Genomic DNA, 13,991 nt, shown 5'->3' with positions numbered 1-13,991 from the left:
GTATGACAGCGGTTTCTCACCCACTGTGACAACTTACTCCCAAGAATGAAGAAAAACCTAAAATGGAAAGCGTTTCTTGAATAAAAAATTTTTTTAAGATAAGTAATTCTCATTTTTTGGGTACCTCCTTTGTACAGAACCAGGAAAACAGCCATGGAAAATAGAATTAGTTCTTACCGGTAATTCGGTTTCTAGGAACCTTCCACGACAGCAGTATCGGAGGATGTCTCCCCGCCCTAATAGGGGACAGGAACAAAGAGGTTAAATACCCCTCCCCTTCCTGCAACCACCAGTGTTTTTTCTGGACACAGTAGCATGTATAATTTACCACTTAAGTTCAGGAATCATAAAATTAATAAATCAGATAGGGAGGGAAATTAGTGCTGTCGTGGAAGGTTCCTAGAAACCGAATTACCGGTAAGAACTAATTCTATTTTCTCCAGTCACCTTCCACGACAGCAGTATCGGAGTGATACCAACCGCTAATTTCTTTAGGGAGGGACAACCGCCTGCAGCACACGTCTGCCGAACGTTAGATCCCTGTTGAAGTTGAGCCTATAGTGCCTGGTGAATGTATGGATTGACGACCAGGTGGCGGCTCTGCATATCTGCTCTGCTGATGCGCTTCCCCTTTCTGCCCAGGAAGTTGAGACTGAGCGGGTAGAGTGGGCCTTCAGTGAAGCTGGAGGTGAGAGCTTCTGAGAAGAGTATGCTAGGCTAATGGCCTGCTTAATCCAATTAGCGATTGTGCTTTTGGCTGCCTTCTTGCCCTTATTACGCCCTGACCACTGGATGAACAGGTTTTGATCGAACCTCCAATTTTCCGTCTGTTGGAGGTAGAACAGGACCACCCTGCGGACGTCCAGGGTGTGAAAGACCTCCTCTTTAGGATTAGAGGGATTGGGACAGAAAGAAGGTAATCTGATGTCCTGATTTCTGTGAAAGCTTGAAGCTACCTTAGGTGTAAAGGACGGGTCTAATTTGAGGATTATACTATCCGTAGTTATAGTCAGGAATGGTTCCTGAATTGATAAGGCCTGTAACTCTCCTATACACCTGGCAGTAGTGATAGCTACCAGGAACACCGTTTTGAGGGTTAAGATCTTTAAGCTAGATGCTGAAAGGGGTTCAAAGGGTTCCCCGGTCAGACCTTTTAGCACCAGGTTTAAGTCCCAAGGTGGGGTATGGATCTGGAGTCTTGGACGGATTCTGGTTGCCCATGATATGAAACGTTTCACCCATCGATGACTTGCTAGATCCCGGTCAAAGAAAGCACCAAGAGCTGACACCTGAACCTTTAGGGTACTAGGTGAAAGCCCCAGCTCCAAGCCCTTCTGTAGGAATTGAAGAATCTGCGCAATATTTGGCTTAAACGGATCCGGTCCGTTCGGAGCACACCATGATGAAAATTTTTTCCATATCTTGCCATAAATGGCGTTCGTTATCGGCTTCCTACTTTTCTGTAGGGTTTCGATTACTGCCTATGAGAGTCCTCTGGCTCTCAGGATTTCGGCTTCAGTAACCAGGCTGTCAACTTTAGTTTGTGTAGGTCTGGATGGGTCAGGGGACCCTGTTGAAGAAGGTCGCGTCTTTGTGGAAGCGGGATCGGGCCTTCTAGACACATGCTTGTCCGTGCGCTGAACCAGCTCCTTCCTGGCCATAATGGGGCTACCAAAATCGTCGCGACCTGATCCGTCCGGATCTTCTGCAATGTCCTGGGTAGCAATGGTATTGGCGGAAAGGCATATGCCAGGGTAAACTCCCAGGGGTGGGAGAAAGTGTCCAGTCCTAGTGCCCCGTTTGAGGGGGTCAGGGAGAAGGTGTTTGATTTTGTGTTCCGAATGTTGGCAAATAGGTCCACATCGGGAGTTCCCCACCTCTGGACTAGGGTTAGGAACACATCCTGGTTTAGAGACCACTCCCCTGGATGGAAATCCCTCCGGCTGAGATAATCCACCTGGGAATTGTCTAATCCCCTTATATGAACTGCAGAGATTGACATAAGGTGATTTTCTGCCCAGGAAAAAATCCTTCCAGCAGTTAACTTCAGGTTCGAGTGTCCTGTGCCCCCTTGGTGTCGGAGATATGCCACGGTGGTCATATTCTCGGACATCACCCGGACATGGTGGCCTTGGATGATGACAGATGCGGCTTTCAGCGCCTCCTCCACCGCTTTCAATTCCTTCAGGTTTGAGGAACTGTGTCTTAAATCTGGGGCCCACAACCCCTGGAAGTGGAAGCCTTCACGGCGCCCCAACCCCTCTGACTTGCGTCTGTTGCGAGTACCCTGAGAGGAAGCTGATCCCAGCTGACTCCTCGGTGTAGATTTTGGGGGTTCAGCCACCATGACAGAGAGGATCTCACATGAGAGGGAAGGGGAATCTTCCTGGTTAAGGCCATCTGATGCCCTCTTGAGTATGCCAGGATGTGTGATTGAAGTATTCTCGTATGGGCCTGGGCCCAGGAGACTGCTTAAATGCAGGATGTCAATGAACCCAGGACTGACATAGAGTCTCTTAGAGTTGGGGCTCTTTGATCTCTGAACCTGGAGATCCTGCGGAGGAGGTCAGTCTGACAGTCCTCGGGTAGAAAGGACATTCTCTTCTCCGAATCCAGAAGGATTCCTAGGAATTTCTTCTGTGGCGAAGGCTGGAGGTCTGATTTCTCCAGATTCGGGATCCACCCGAGTGATTCTAGGATGTCGAGGACTCTTGTCACATCCTGATTGAGACGTGAAGCGGATGGGGCGATGATAAGAAAATCGTCCAGGTATGGAATGACACAGACCCCCTGTTGACGAATAAAGATTACCGCTTCTGTCATGATCTTGGAGAAGACTTGTGGGGCAGACGAGACTCCGAACGGAAGGACGTTGAATTGAAAATGGCTGATCCGTCTGTTTTGGGAAATCGCGAACCTGAGGAATCTTCTGTGGTCTGGGTGTATTGGCACATGATAGTATGCGTCCCTCAGGTCCAGCGTCGCCATCACCCAGTCCTGACCGATCAGCGGGATTGCTGATCTGATCGATTCCATTTTGAACCTTCGGTATTTTATTACCTGATTTAGAGGTTTCAGGTTTATAATGATGCGGTGTTTCCCTGAGGGTTTTTTCACCAAGAAGAGGTGGGAATAGTGACCCTCTCCTACTTCCCGATGTGGTACATGGGAAATCACCTTCGCTCGAAGCAGGTTTAAGATATCCGGCATCAAAATTTCCCGAAGTCCTGGGGATTGTAGAGAAGTAATAGTCAGACGATGAGGAGGGGGGCTCTCGAACTCCAATCTTAGGCCTTCCCGTATGGTACGTAGGACCCACTGATTTGTGGTAATCAACTGCCACTGGGAGAGGAATCCCGAGAGTCGACCCCCGACCGGAGGGCAGTCATTGCTTTTCAGAGGCCCGAGTCGGTTGGGGGACCAGGATGTTTCTGGCTTTTCCTCCCTTGGGGTAACTCCATCGTCCTGACTTGCCCTTACCCCTGTACTTCTGCTGGGGGGTTTGGTCACGGGGGGGATGAAAAAAACGCTTCTTAGGGTTCTTTTGTTCTGGAAGGACCTTCTTCTTATCTGAAGCTTTGTCCAAGATTTCGTCCAGGACCGGTCCAAATACATAATGACCCTGGAAAGGTATACCGCAAAGCTTAGACTTTGAGGTAATATCACCTCCCCAGGATTTAAGCCACAAAGCTCTTCTAGCGGAGTTAGTGAGAACCGCTGATTTAGCGGCAACCCGTACTGATTCCGCGGAAGCGTCTGCGAGGAATCCAGTTGCCTTCTGGAGCAGAGGAAGAGAATTAAGAATCTCTTCTCTGGGTGTACCCTGCACCAGGTGATTTTCCAATGTACGCAGCCAGAGGAACAAAGATCTGGCTACACATGTTGAGGCCACATTTGATCTCAGTAGGTTAGTTGAAGTCTCCCAAGATTTTCTCAATAAACTCTCAGTTTTGCGATCCATGGGATCTTTGAGCTGGGAGGAATCTTCAAAAGGCAGGGCCGTTTTTTTGGTTACCCTTGAGACCTGGACATCAACCTTGGGCATTTCAAAGAGGGAACAGTCTCCTTCCAAGGGGAAACGGTTTTTGAGTTCTGATGGGACGTTTAACCCTTTCTCTGGAAGGCCCCACTCATGGAGGATGAGGCTCTCTATATTTTCGTGTATGGGGAATCCTTTTACAGATTTGGGCTTTAACCCCCCCGAACATGTCATCCTGTACAGAATGGCCCTCCACCTCCTCCTCCACCCCCATGGTGCCCCTCACCATAGACACTAATTCCTCCAAATCCTCGGAGGAAAAGAGATATTTTTTGTTGTCTGATTTGGGAGCAGAGGTAGAGGCAGAACTCTCATTCTCCCAACGGTCCCCTGAATCAGAAGTATGCAATTCTCCTGAGTCGGAGTCAGAGACTACCGGGGCTATTTTCATTTTCTTAGCAGGGGGAGGCTGTGGTGGAGGCTGGGAAAAGGCCGACATGGAAGATTGAACTTCCTGCCTGATGAGAGTCCTGATGCTGTCCATAAGAGAGGGCTGTTCAGCACGCAGAACCTCGTCTGTGCATGGCTGGCAGAGCTTCTTCTTATATGTGGAGGGAAGCTTGGATGCACATGTAGCACACTTGCGACTGGCCTTCTTAGGGGCAGAGGCTTTGTCTCCCTAAAGGAGAGAGAGAAAGTCGGACTAAGTCGCTTGAATTTAAAGAAAAAATGGACAGTAAGGGACATCATCCCACTACTTACGGCAGGGGGATGAGCGCTGGGCTCTACAGAAGCAGAGTGAAGGGTTTTGTCGCCGTCCATATCATCAGAGGATCTGACTACAGAGGGTATAGACAAGAGGTCTTACCTGGAGGCTTCCTTAGCCAGGAATAAATAAGATTACCGAGGCTCCCAGCGAGATTGGTGGTGCTCCTCCCCCTCGTCGTGTCCGTTTGGTGGGGGGGGGGGGGGGGGGGGGTCAGGGACGCCCGTCCATGCCGCCACTGAATGTCCTGGCCAGGACGCTGATCGGCGCGCGCGGGAGCTGCGGTGTAAGGAGCCGGCGAGAAAACCGGAAGTTCGGACGCGCGTCACTTCCGGTGCGCGCGCGCCAGCACCAGCATAGAGGGAGGAGAAAGCCGGGGAGCTGTAGAAGGACCCCGGAGCACCGCACCGCCCTGCTTTGCCTCCCGAAAGAGGCGCGGGTAGGGCGGGCAAGGGTCCCAAGTCGCGTGGAAGGTCACGGAGATGGGAGCAGTCTGGATGGAGGAGAGCGGAGCCCGCGACCTCGACTGCCCGGCTTAGTAAGGTAACAGTGCTCCCGATCGCCGGCCACGGCAGCACTATCAGAGAACCTCTTCATGCCCCATAGGGGACAGGAAATACACTGGTGGTTGCAGGAAGGGGAGGGGTATTTAACCTCTTTGTTCCTGTCCCCTATTAGGGCGGGGAGACATCCTCCGATACTGCTGTCGTGGAAGGTGACTGGAGAAAGCCACATATATGCCAGTATACAATCTCCCACCATAGCGGCAGCTGAGCCCACACTGCAGGGTCCTGCGCGACAATCCTGAGCGCTAACAGGAAGTCAGCAGAAGTAGGATTGCAGCTCTGGGAAGTAAAGCTAAGGAAACAATGCCTGGCTGGTGAGCAGAGACACCGCAGCAGCATCAGTACGACCACACACACCTCACTTCTGATACTTTGTTACAATGTGTCCTCATCCTTCTCACAGAGGAACTAATAGACTGGAGATACTGTAACAAACCCTCAGCTGGGAGTATAAATTAAGCTCTGGCTGTAATGTGTCCATTCACTGGCAGCAAGCAGAGACAGAGGTCCACAGTGAGCGATAGAATAATAAAGCTTTATTAACAGTGAGGACTTACACCTGCGAGCAGCAACGGGGCTCCCCCGATAATTGTGGGGTCATTTAGGGAGTCACGGTATCTGGTCAGGATGAGCCGCACTGCACCAGCAGGCACAAATCACAAAAAAAAAAAAAAAATAATGTGAAAAAAGTCCAAAGATGGATAATCCAGCCTCTGGGGGCAGTGCGGGGTCTCACAGGTTCAGGAGCTTCTCATTGAGAGCTATCTGCGACTGGGTGAGGTTGGCGAGATACGTGACCATCAGCAGATCCTGAAGGAGAGAGAAGAGGAAAGGTAAAATAAAGACAGGGTGGAGACTAACCGCTTAGATACCGCGGTCACAGCTGGCTGCAGCATGAGGGGTTAATAGAACTACTCACATTGATGTTGCTGTTCAGCATGGCCTCGAAGTCTTCGGGGGTTATTTTTGGCACCTGGTTCACCAGGTCCATCAGGAAGCGGCCCACGTTGTTATCTGCAGAGACTTTACCTGACTGAAAGAAAAAGAGATGATGAATATAAAAGTGAGGAGGCAGCAGAGACCGCCACAGCCCGCCACTCACCAGCACATCCTCCGCATACTGCAGCACGGTGCTCAGCGAGTCCTGCAGGCCTGTGGCAGCGGAGCCCACCTGCTGGAGGTCACTGGTCAGACTGATGGAACGGTTAGAGTTAAAGCAGGTCTTTGTGATGAGATCAACTGCAAAGGGAAGAAAAGGCGTCAGACCAGGAGGCAGTACCGAGAACTGCCACAAGGTGGCATTGCAGCCCTATACACAAAGGATAGGACAAACACCCCCATCATCTACAGCCACTCACCTCCTATCCTCTCCGTGTCATAGTATACAAACTGCACGGTGAGCGGGGTGAACATGACACCCATTGTTTTACCAGGGACACCCATCGGAGTGCTGCAAAAGAAAGGGGTAGAGGAGCGATGTTCTGCAGAGAGGTCAGTGGTGTAATAATCTGCAGGATATATCACTATGTATCTGTCAGGAGGTGGAGGAGCGATGTTCTACAGAGAGGTCAGTGGTGTAATAATCTGCAGGATATATCACTGTATCTGTCAGGAGGAGGAGGAGCGATGTTCTGCAGAGAGGTCAGTGGTGTAATAATCTGCAGGATATATCACTATGTATCTGTCAGGAGGAGGAGGAGGAGCGATGTTCTGCAGAGAGGTCAGTGGTGTAATAATCTGCAGGATATCACTATGTATCTGTCAGGAGGTGGAGGAGCGATGTTCTGCAGAGAGGTCAGTGGTGTAATAATCTGCAGGATATATCACTATGTATCTGTCAGGAGGTGGAGGAGCGATGTTCTGCAGAGAGGTCAGTGGTGTAATAATATGCAGGATATATCACTATGTATCTGTCAGGAGGTGGAGGAGTGATGTTCTGCAGAGAGGTCAGTGGTGTAATAATCTGCAGCATATATCACTATCTGTCAGAAGGTGGAGGAGCGATGTTCTGCAGAGAGGTAAGTAGTGTAATAATCTGCAGAATATATCACTATGTATCTGTCAGGAGGTGGAGGAGCGATGTTCTGCAGAGAGGTCAGTAGAGTAATAATATGCAGGATATATCACTATGTATCTGTCAGGAGGTGGAGGAGCGATGTTCTGCAGAGAGGTCAGTAGAGTAATAATCTGCAGGATATATCACTATGTATCTGTCAGGAGGTGGAGGATGGATGTTCTGCAGAGAGGTCAGTTGTTTAATAATCTGCAGGATATATCACTATGTATCTGTCAGGAGGTGGAGGAGCGATGTTCTGCAGAGAGGTCAGTGGTGTAATAATCTGCAGGATATATCACTATGTATCTGTCAGGAGGTGGAGGAGCGATGTTCTGCAGAGAGGTCAGTTGTGTAATAATCTGCAGGATATATCACTATGTATCTGTTAGGAGGTGGAGGAGCGATGTTCTGCAGAGAGGTCAGTGGTGTAATAATCTGCAGGATATATCACTATGTATCTGTCAGGAGGTGGAGGAGCGATGTTCTGCAGAGAGATCAGTGGTGTAATAATCTGCAGGATATATCACTATGTATTTGTCAGGAGGTGGAGAAGTGATGTTCTGCAGAGAGGTCAGTGGTGTAATAATCTGCAGGATATATCACTATGTATCTGTCAGGAGGTGGAGGGATGTCCTGCAGAGAGGTCAGTGGTGTAATAATCTGCAGTATATAGCACTATGTATCTGTCAGGAGGTGGAGGAGCGATGTTCTGCAGAGGTGGTGTAATAATCTGCAGGATATATCACTATGTATCTGTCAGGAGGTGGAGGAGCGATGTTCTGCAGAGAGGTCAGTGGTGTAATAATCTGCAGGATATATCACTGTCTCTGTCAGGAGGTGGAGGAGCGATGTTCTGCAGAGAGGTCAGTGGTGTAATCTGTAGGATATATCACTATGTATGTAGGTACCTGATGTAGGCCTTGATGTTCATGCGTGCCCCCTGCAGGCCGGTGTCCACGGTCATGTGGATGGGGTTGGTGGCCTCGCGGCTATAATACTCGTGGATCAGAACAGAGTGTTCGGTGATGTCATTCCCGGTGGCATACCTGCAGTACACAATACGGTCAGTAAGGGACGGAGGCAGCACGGAGTGACTGTCCCCAGTAGCCGCCTGCCACTCACCAGCCAAGGATCTGCTCTGTGGATGAAACCTTCTTGTGAAGCTCGTACATGTTCTTAGCGAACTCCATGTCCACCGCCACCTGGAAGACAACGGGCGTCAGTACATGGAACGAGGAGGCACCCCCAATACCCGTACAGCATGCACCTCCCCCGGTAGTCACCTTCTTCCCCCCCATCACCCCCGTACGGCAGGCACCTCCTTCCCCCTATCACCCCCGTACGGCAGGCACCTTCTTCCCCCTATCACCCCTAAGACGGCAGGCACCTTCTTCCCCCTATCACCCCTAAGACGGCAGGCACCTTCTTCCCCCTATCACTCCCAGACGGCAGGCACCTTCTTCCCCCTATCACCCCCAAGACGGCAGGCACCTTCTTCCCCCTATCACCCCAAGACGGCAGGCACCTTCTTCCCCCTATCACCCCAAGACGGCAGGCACCTTCTTCCCCCTATCACCCCAAGACGGCAGGCACCTTCTTCCCCCTATCACCCCAAGACGGCAGGCACCTTCTTCCCCCTATCACCCCCAGACGGCAGGCACCTTCTTCCCCCTATCACCCCCAGACGGCAGGCACCTTCTTCCCCCTATCACCCCCAGACGGCAGGCACCTTCTTCCCCCTATCACCCCCAGACGGCAGGCACCTTCTTCCCCCTATCACCCCCAGACAGCAGGCACCTTCTTCCCCCTATCACCCCCAGACAGCAGGCACCTTCTTCCCCCTATCACCCCCAGACGCCAGTCACCTTCTTTCCACTATCAATCCTGGATGGCAGGCACCTTTCTCCCCCCCACCCCCCCATCAACTCCGAAAGACACCTTACTCCATTCTCTCTGACGGTGGGCACATTCCTCCCACTCCTTTTTCGCAGCAGGCACCTTCCTTCCACCCCTTTACATGGCGGGCACCCCCAGCGGCCTCCCCCCCCCCCCCCCAGATGGCAGGTACCTTCCTCCTCCCCACCCTCCCCCGAAGATGAGCTCCCTCCCACCTCTCCCCAGGTGGCGGACACCTCCCCCCCCTCTCACGGCAGGCACCTTTCTCCACCTGTGGGCACCCCCCCAGACGACAGGCACCTTCACCCCCCCCACCCCCAAACAGCTGGCACATTCCTCCCCCCCCCAGACAGCGGGCAACCCCCCCCTTGTCACGGCGGGCACTTTTCTCTTCGCAGATGGTGGGCATCTCGTCTTCTCCCTCATCCCCAGATGGCAGACATCGTCCCCCCCTCTCATGGCGGACACCTCACTAGACAGCGAGCACCCTCTCACCATATGGCTAACACATTCCTCCTCCCTCTCCCCAAATGGTGGGCACCTCTTCCCTATCCTCCCCAGACAGCGGGCACCTTCCTCCTCCCTCTCCCCAAATGGTGGGCACCTCTTCCCTATCCTCCCCAGACAGCGGGCACCTTCCTCCTCCCTCTCCCCAAATGGTGGGCTCCTCTTCCCTATCCTCCCCAGACAGCGGGCACCTTCCTCCTCCCTCTCCCCAAATGGTCGGCTCCTCTTCCCCATCCTCCCCAGACAGCGGGCACCTTCCTCCTCCCTCTCCCCAAATGGTGGGCACCTCTTCCCTATCCTCCCCAGACAGCGGGCACCTTCCTCCTCCCTCTCCCCAAATGGTGGGCACCTCTTCCCTATCCTCCCCAGACAGCGGGCACCTTCCTCCTCCCTCTCCCCAAATGGTGGGCTCCTCTTCCCTATCCTCCCCAGACAGCGGGCACCTGTCTCCTCCCTCTCCCCAAATGGTGGGCTCCTCTTCCCTATCCTCCCCAGACAGCGGGCACCTGTCTCCTCCCTCTCCCCAAATGGTGGGCTCCTCTTCCCTATCCTCCCCAGACAGCGGGCACCTTCCTCCTCCCTCTCCCCAAATGGTGGGCTCCTCTTCCCTATCCTCCCCAGACAGCGGGCACCTTCCTCCTCCCTCTCCCCAAATGGTGGGCACCTCTTCCCTATCCTCCCCAGACAGCGGGCACCTTCCTCCTCCCTCTCCCCAAATGGTGGGCTCCTCTTCCCTATCCTCCCCAGACAGCGGGCACCTTCCTCCTCCCTCTCCCCAAATGGTGGGCTCCTCTTCCCTATCCTCCCCAGACAGCGGGCACCTTCCTCCTCCCTCTCCCCAAATGGTGGGCACCTCTTCCCTATCCTCCCCAGACAGCGGGCACCTTCCTCCTCCCTCTCCCCAAATGGTGGGCACCTCTTCCCTATCCTCCCCAGACAGCGGGCACCTTCCTCCTCCCTCTCCCCAAATGGTGGGCTCCTCTTCCCTATCCTCCCCAGACAGCGGGCACCTTCCTCCTCCCTCTCCCCAAATGGTGGGCTCCTCTTCCCTATCCTCCCCAGACAGCGGGCACCTTCCTCCTCCCTCTCCCCAAATGGTGGGCTCCTCTTCCCTATCCTCCCCAGACAGCGGGCACCTTCCTCCTCCCTCTCCCCAAATGGTGGGCACCTCTTCCCTATCCTCCCCAGACTGCGGGCACCTTCCTCCTCCCTCTCCCCAAATGGTGGGCTCCTCTTCCCTATCCTCCCCAGACAGCGGGCACCTTCCTCCTCCCTCTCCCCAAATGGTGGGCACCTCTTCCCTATCCTCCCCAGACAGCGGGCACCTTCCTCCTCCCTCTCCCCAAATGGTGGGCACCTCTTCCCTATCCTCCCCAGACAGCGGGCACCTTCCTCCTCCCTCTCCCCAAATGGTGGGCTCCTCTTCCCTATCCTCCCCAGACAGCGGGCACCTTCCTCCTCCCTCTCCCCAAATGGTGGGCTCCTCTTCCCTATCCTCCCCAGACAGCGGGCACCTTCCTCCTCCCTCTCCCCAAATGGTGGGCTCCTCTTCCCTATCCTCCCCAGACAGCGGGCACCTTCCTCCTCCCTCTCCCCAAATGGTGGGCACCTCTTCCCTATCCTCCCCAGACAGCGGGCACCTTCCTCCTCCCTCTCCCCAAATGGTGGGCTCCTCTTCCCTATCCTCCCCAGACAGCGGGCACCTTCCTCCTCCCTCTCCCCAAATGGTGGGCTCCTCTTCCCTATCCTCCCCAGACAGCGGGCACCTTCCTCCTCCCTCTCCCCAAATGGTGGGCTCCTCTTCCCTATCCTCCCCAGACAGCGGGCACCTTCCTCCTCCCTCTCCCCAAATGGTGGGCTCCTCTTCCCTATCCTCCCCAGACAGCGGGCACCTTCCTCCTCCCTCTCCCCAAATGGTGGGCTCCTCTTCCCTATCCTCCCCAGACAGCGGGCACCTTCCTCCTCCCTCTCCCCAAATGGTGGGCTCCTCTTCCCTATCCTCCCCAGACAGCGGGCATCTTCCTCCTCCCTCTCCCCAAATGGTGGGCTCCTCTTCCCTATCCTCCCCAGACAGCGGGCACCTTCCTCCTCCCTCTCCCCAAATGGTAGGCTCCTCTTCCCTATCCTCCCCAGACAGCGGGCATCTTCCTCCTCCCTCTCCCCAAATGGTGGGCTCCTCTTCCCTATCCTCCCCAGACAGCGGGCACCTTCCTCCTCCCTCTCCCCAAATGGTGGGCTCCTCTTCCCTATCCTCCCCAGACAGCGGGCACCTTCCTCCTCCCTCTCCCCAAATGGTGGGCTCCTCTTCCCTATCCTCCCCAGACAGCGGGCACCTTCCTCCTCCCTCTCCCCAAATGGTGGGCTCCTCTTCCCTATCCTCCCCAGACAGCGGGCACCTTCCTCCTCCCTCTCCCCAAATGGTGGGCTCCTCTTCCCTATCCTCCCCAGACAGCGGGCACCTTCCTCCTCCCTCTCCCCAAATGGTGGGCTCCTCTTCCCTATCCTCCCCAGACAGCGGGCATCTTTCTCCTCCCTCTCCCCAAATGGTGGGCTCCTCTTCCCTATCCTCCCCAGACAGCGGGCATCTTCCTCCTCCCTCTCCCCAAATGGTGGGCTCCTCTTCCCTATCCTCCCCAGACAGCGGGCATCTTCCTCCTCCCTCTCCCCAAATGGTGGGCTCCTCTTCCCTATCCTCCCCAGACAGCGGGCACCTTCCTCCTCCCTCTCCCCAAATGGTGGGCTCCTCTTCCCTATCCTCCCCAGACAGCGGGCACCTTCCTCCTCCCTCTCCCCAAATGGTGGGCTCCTCTTCCCTATCCTCCCCAGACAGCGGGCATCTTCCTCCTCCCTCTCCCCAAATGGTGGGCTCCTCTTCCCTATCCTCCCCAGACAACGGGCACCTTCCTCCTCCCTCTCCCCAAATGGTGGGCTCCTCTTCCCTATCCTCCCCAGACAGCGGGCACCTTCCTCCTCCCTCTCCCCAAATGGTGGGCTCCTCTTCCCTATCCTCCCCAGACAGCGGGCACCTTCCTCCTCCCTCTCCCCAAATGGTGGGCTCCTCTTCCCTATCCTCCCCAGACAGCGGGCACCTTCCTCCTCCCTCTCCCCAAATGGTGGGCTCCTCTTCCCTATCCTCCCCAGACAGCGGGCATCTTCCTCCTCCCTCTCCCCAAATGGTGGGCTCCTCTTCCCTATCCTCCCCAGACAGCGGGCACCTTCCTCCTCCCTCTCCCCAAATGGTGGGCTCCTCTTCCCTATCCTCCCCAGACAGCGGGCACCTTCCTCCTCCCTCTCCCCAAATGGTGGACTCCTCTTCCCTATCCTCCCCAGACAGTGGGCACCTTCCTCCTCCCTCTCCCCAAATGGTGGGCTCCTCTTCCCTATCCTCCCCAGACAGCGGGCACCTTCCTCCTCCCTCTCCCCAAATGGTGGGCTCCTCTTCCCTATCCTCCCCAGACAGCGGGCATCTTCCTCCTCCCTCTCCCCAAATGGTGGGCTCCTCTTCCCTATCCTCCCCAGACAGCGGGCACCTTCCTCCTCCCTCTCCCCAAATGGTGGGCTCCTCTTCCCTATCCTCCCCAGACAGCGGGCATCTTCCTCCTCCCTCTCCCCAAATGGTGGGCTCCTCTTCCCTATCCTCCCCAGACAGCGGGCACCTTCCTCCTCCCTCTCCCCAAATGGTGGGCTCCTCTTCCCTATCCTCCCCAGACAGCGGGCACCTTCCTCCTCCCTCTCCCCAAATGGTGGGCTCCTCTTCCCTATCCTCCCCAGACAGGGGGTACCTCGTCCTCGGACTCGTTGTGCGGCACAGAGAAGCAGTTCGTCACCTCCACCGAGTGTTTGTCCACAGAACCTGAGGGAAGAAACACAGATCACAATGTGCGGCCACACGGGGGCGCTGCCCTGATGCCCCATTGTCCCCGCTATCAGTCACATCCACTGTACTATTCACCCGGTACCACACGTGTCACACAGCGCCGCCTCTCACCCAGAAGGGTCCCGATCACCCGGGCCGCCCCCTCATTCCTGCGCTCGTAGCTGTCCACAATGGAGGCAAGGACCACGGGATGAACCTTCACCACCGGCCCGTGCAGAGCGCCCGGCGCCACAGCTGGAGCCGCCATCACCGTAGGAGAGAAAGGAGGGGCGAGGCGGACACCACTGCTCACATTCACCGCTCATTGGCCGCTGAACATGCCGCGCCCTGATTGGCTGAGGTGA

At 55.0% G+C, this 13,991-nt stretch overlaps 1 protein-coding gene across 1 annotated transcript; it reads right to left on the bottom strand.

The window, feature by feature from the left end:
* Nucleotides 1-5,830: 5,830 nt before the first annotated feature.
* EIF3F (eukaryotic translation initiation factor 3 subunit F) lies at nt 5,831-13,975 on the bottom strand. Its single transcript, XM_077260528.1, has 8 exons — nt 13,759-13,975; nt 13,553-13,623; nt 8,490-8,569; nt 8,276-8,413; nt 6,670-6,761; nt 6,414-6,550; nt 6,231-6,344; nt 5,831-6,121 (listed from the first exon to the last, which is right to left on the bottom strand). Exons 1-8 carry the CDS (start codon nt 13,892-13,894, stop codon nt 6,044-6,046), a joined length of 846 nt encoding a protein of 281 aa, XP_077116643.1. The 5' UTR covers nt 13,895-13,975; the 3' UTR covers nt 5,831-6,043.
* Nucleotides 13,976-13,991: the final 16 nt, after the last annotated feature.

This window comes from Ranitomeya variabilis, chromosome 1 (genome assembly GCF_051348905.1).
Source record: "Ranitomeya variabilis isolate aRanVar5 chromosome 1, aRanVar5.hap1, whole genome shotgun sequence".
Lineage (NCBI taxonomy): Eukaryota > Metazoa > Chordata > Amphibia > Anura > Dendrobatidae > Ranitomeya > Ranitomeya variabilis.
The sequence above is the reverse complement of the archived record's forward strand: the minus strand, read 5'-3'. Positions and strand labels throughout refer to the sequence as shown.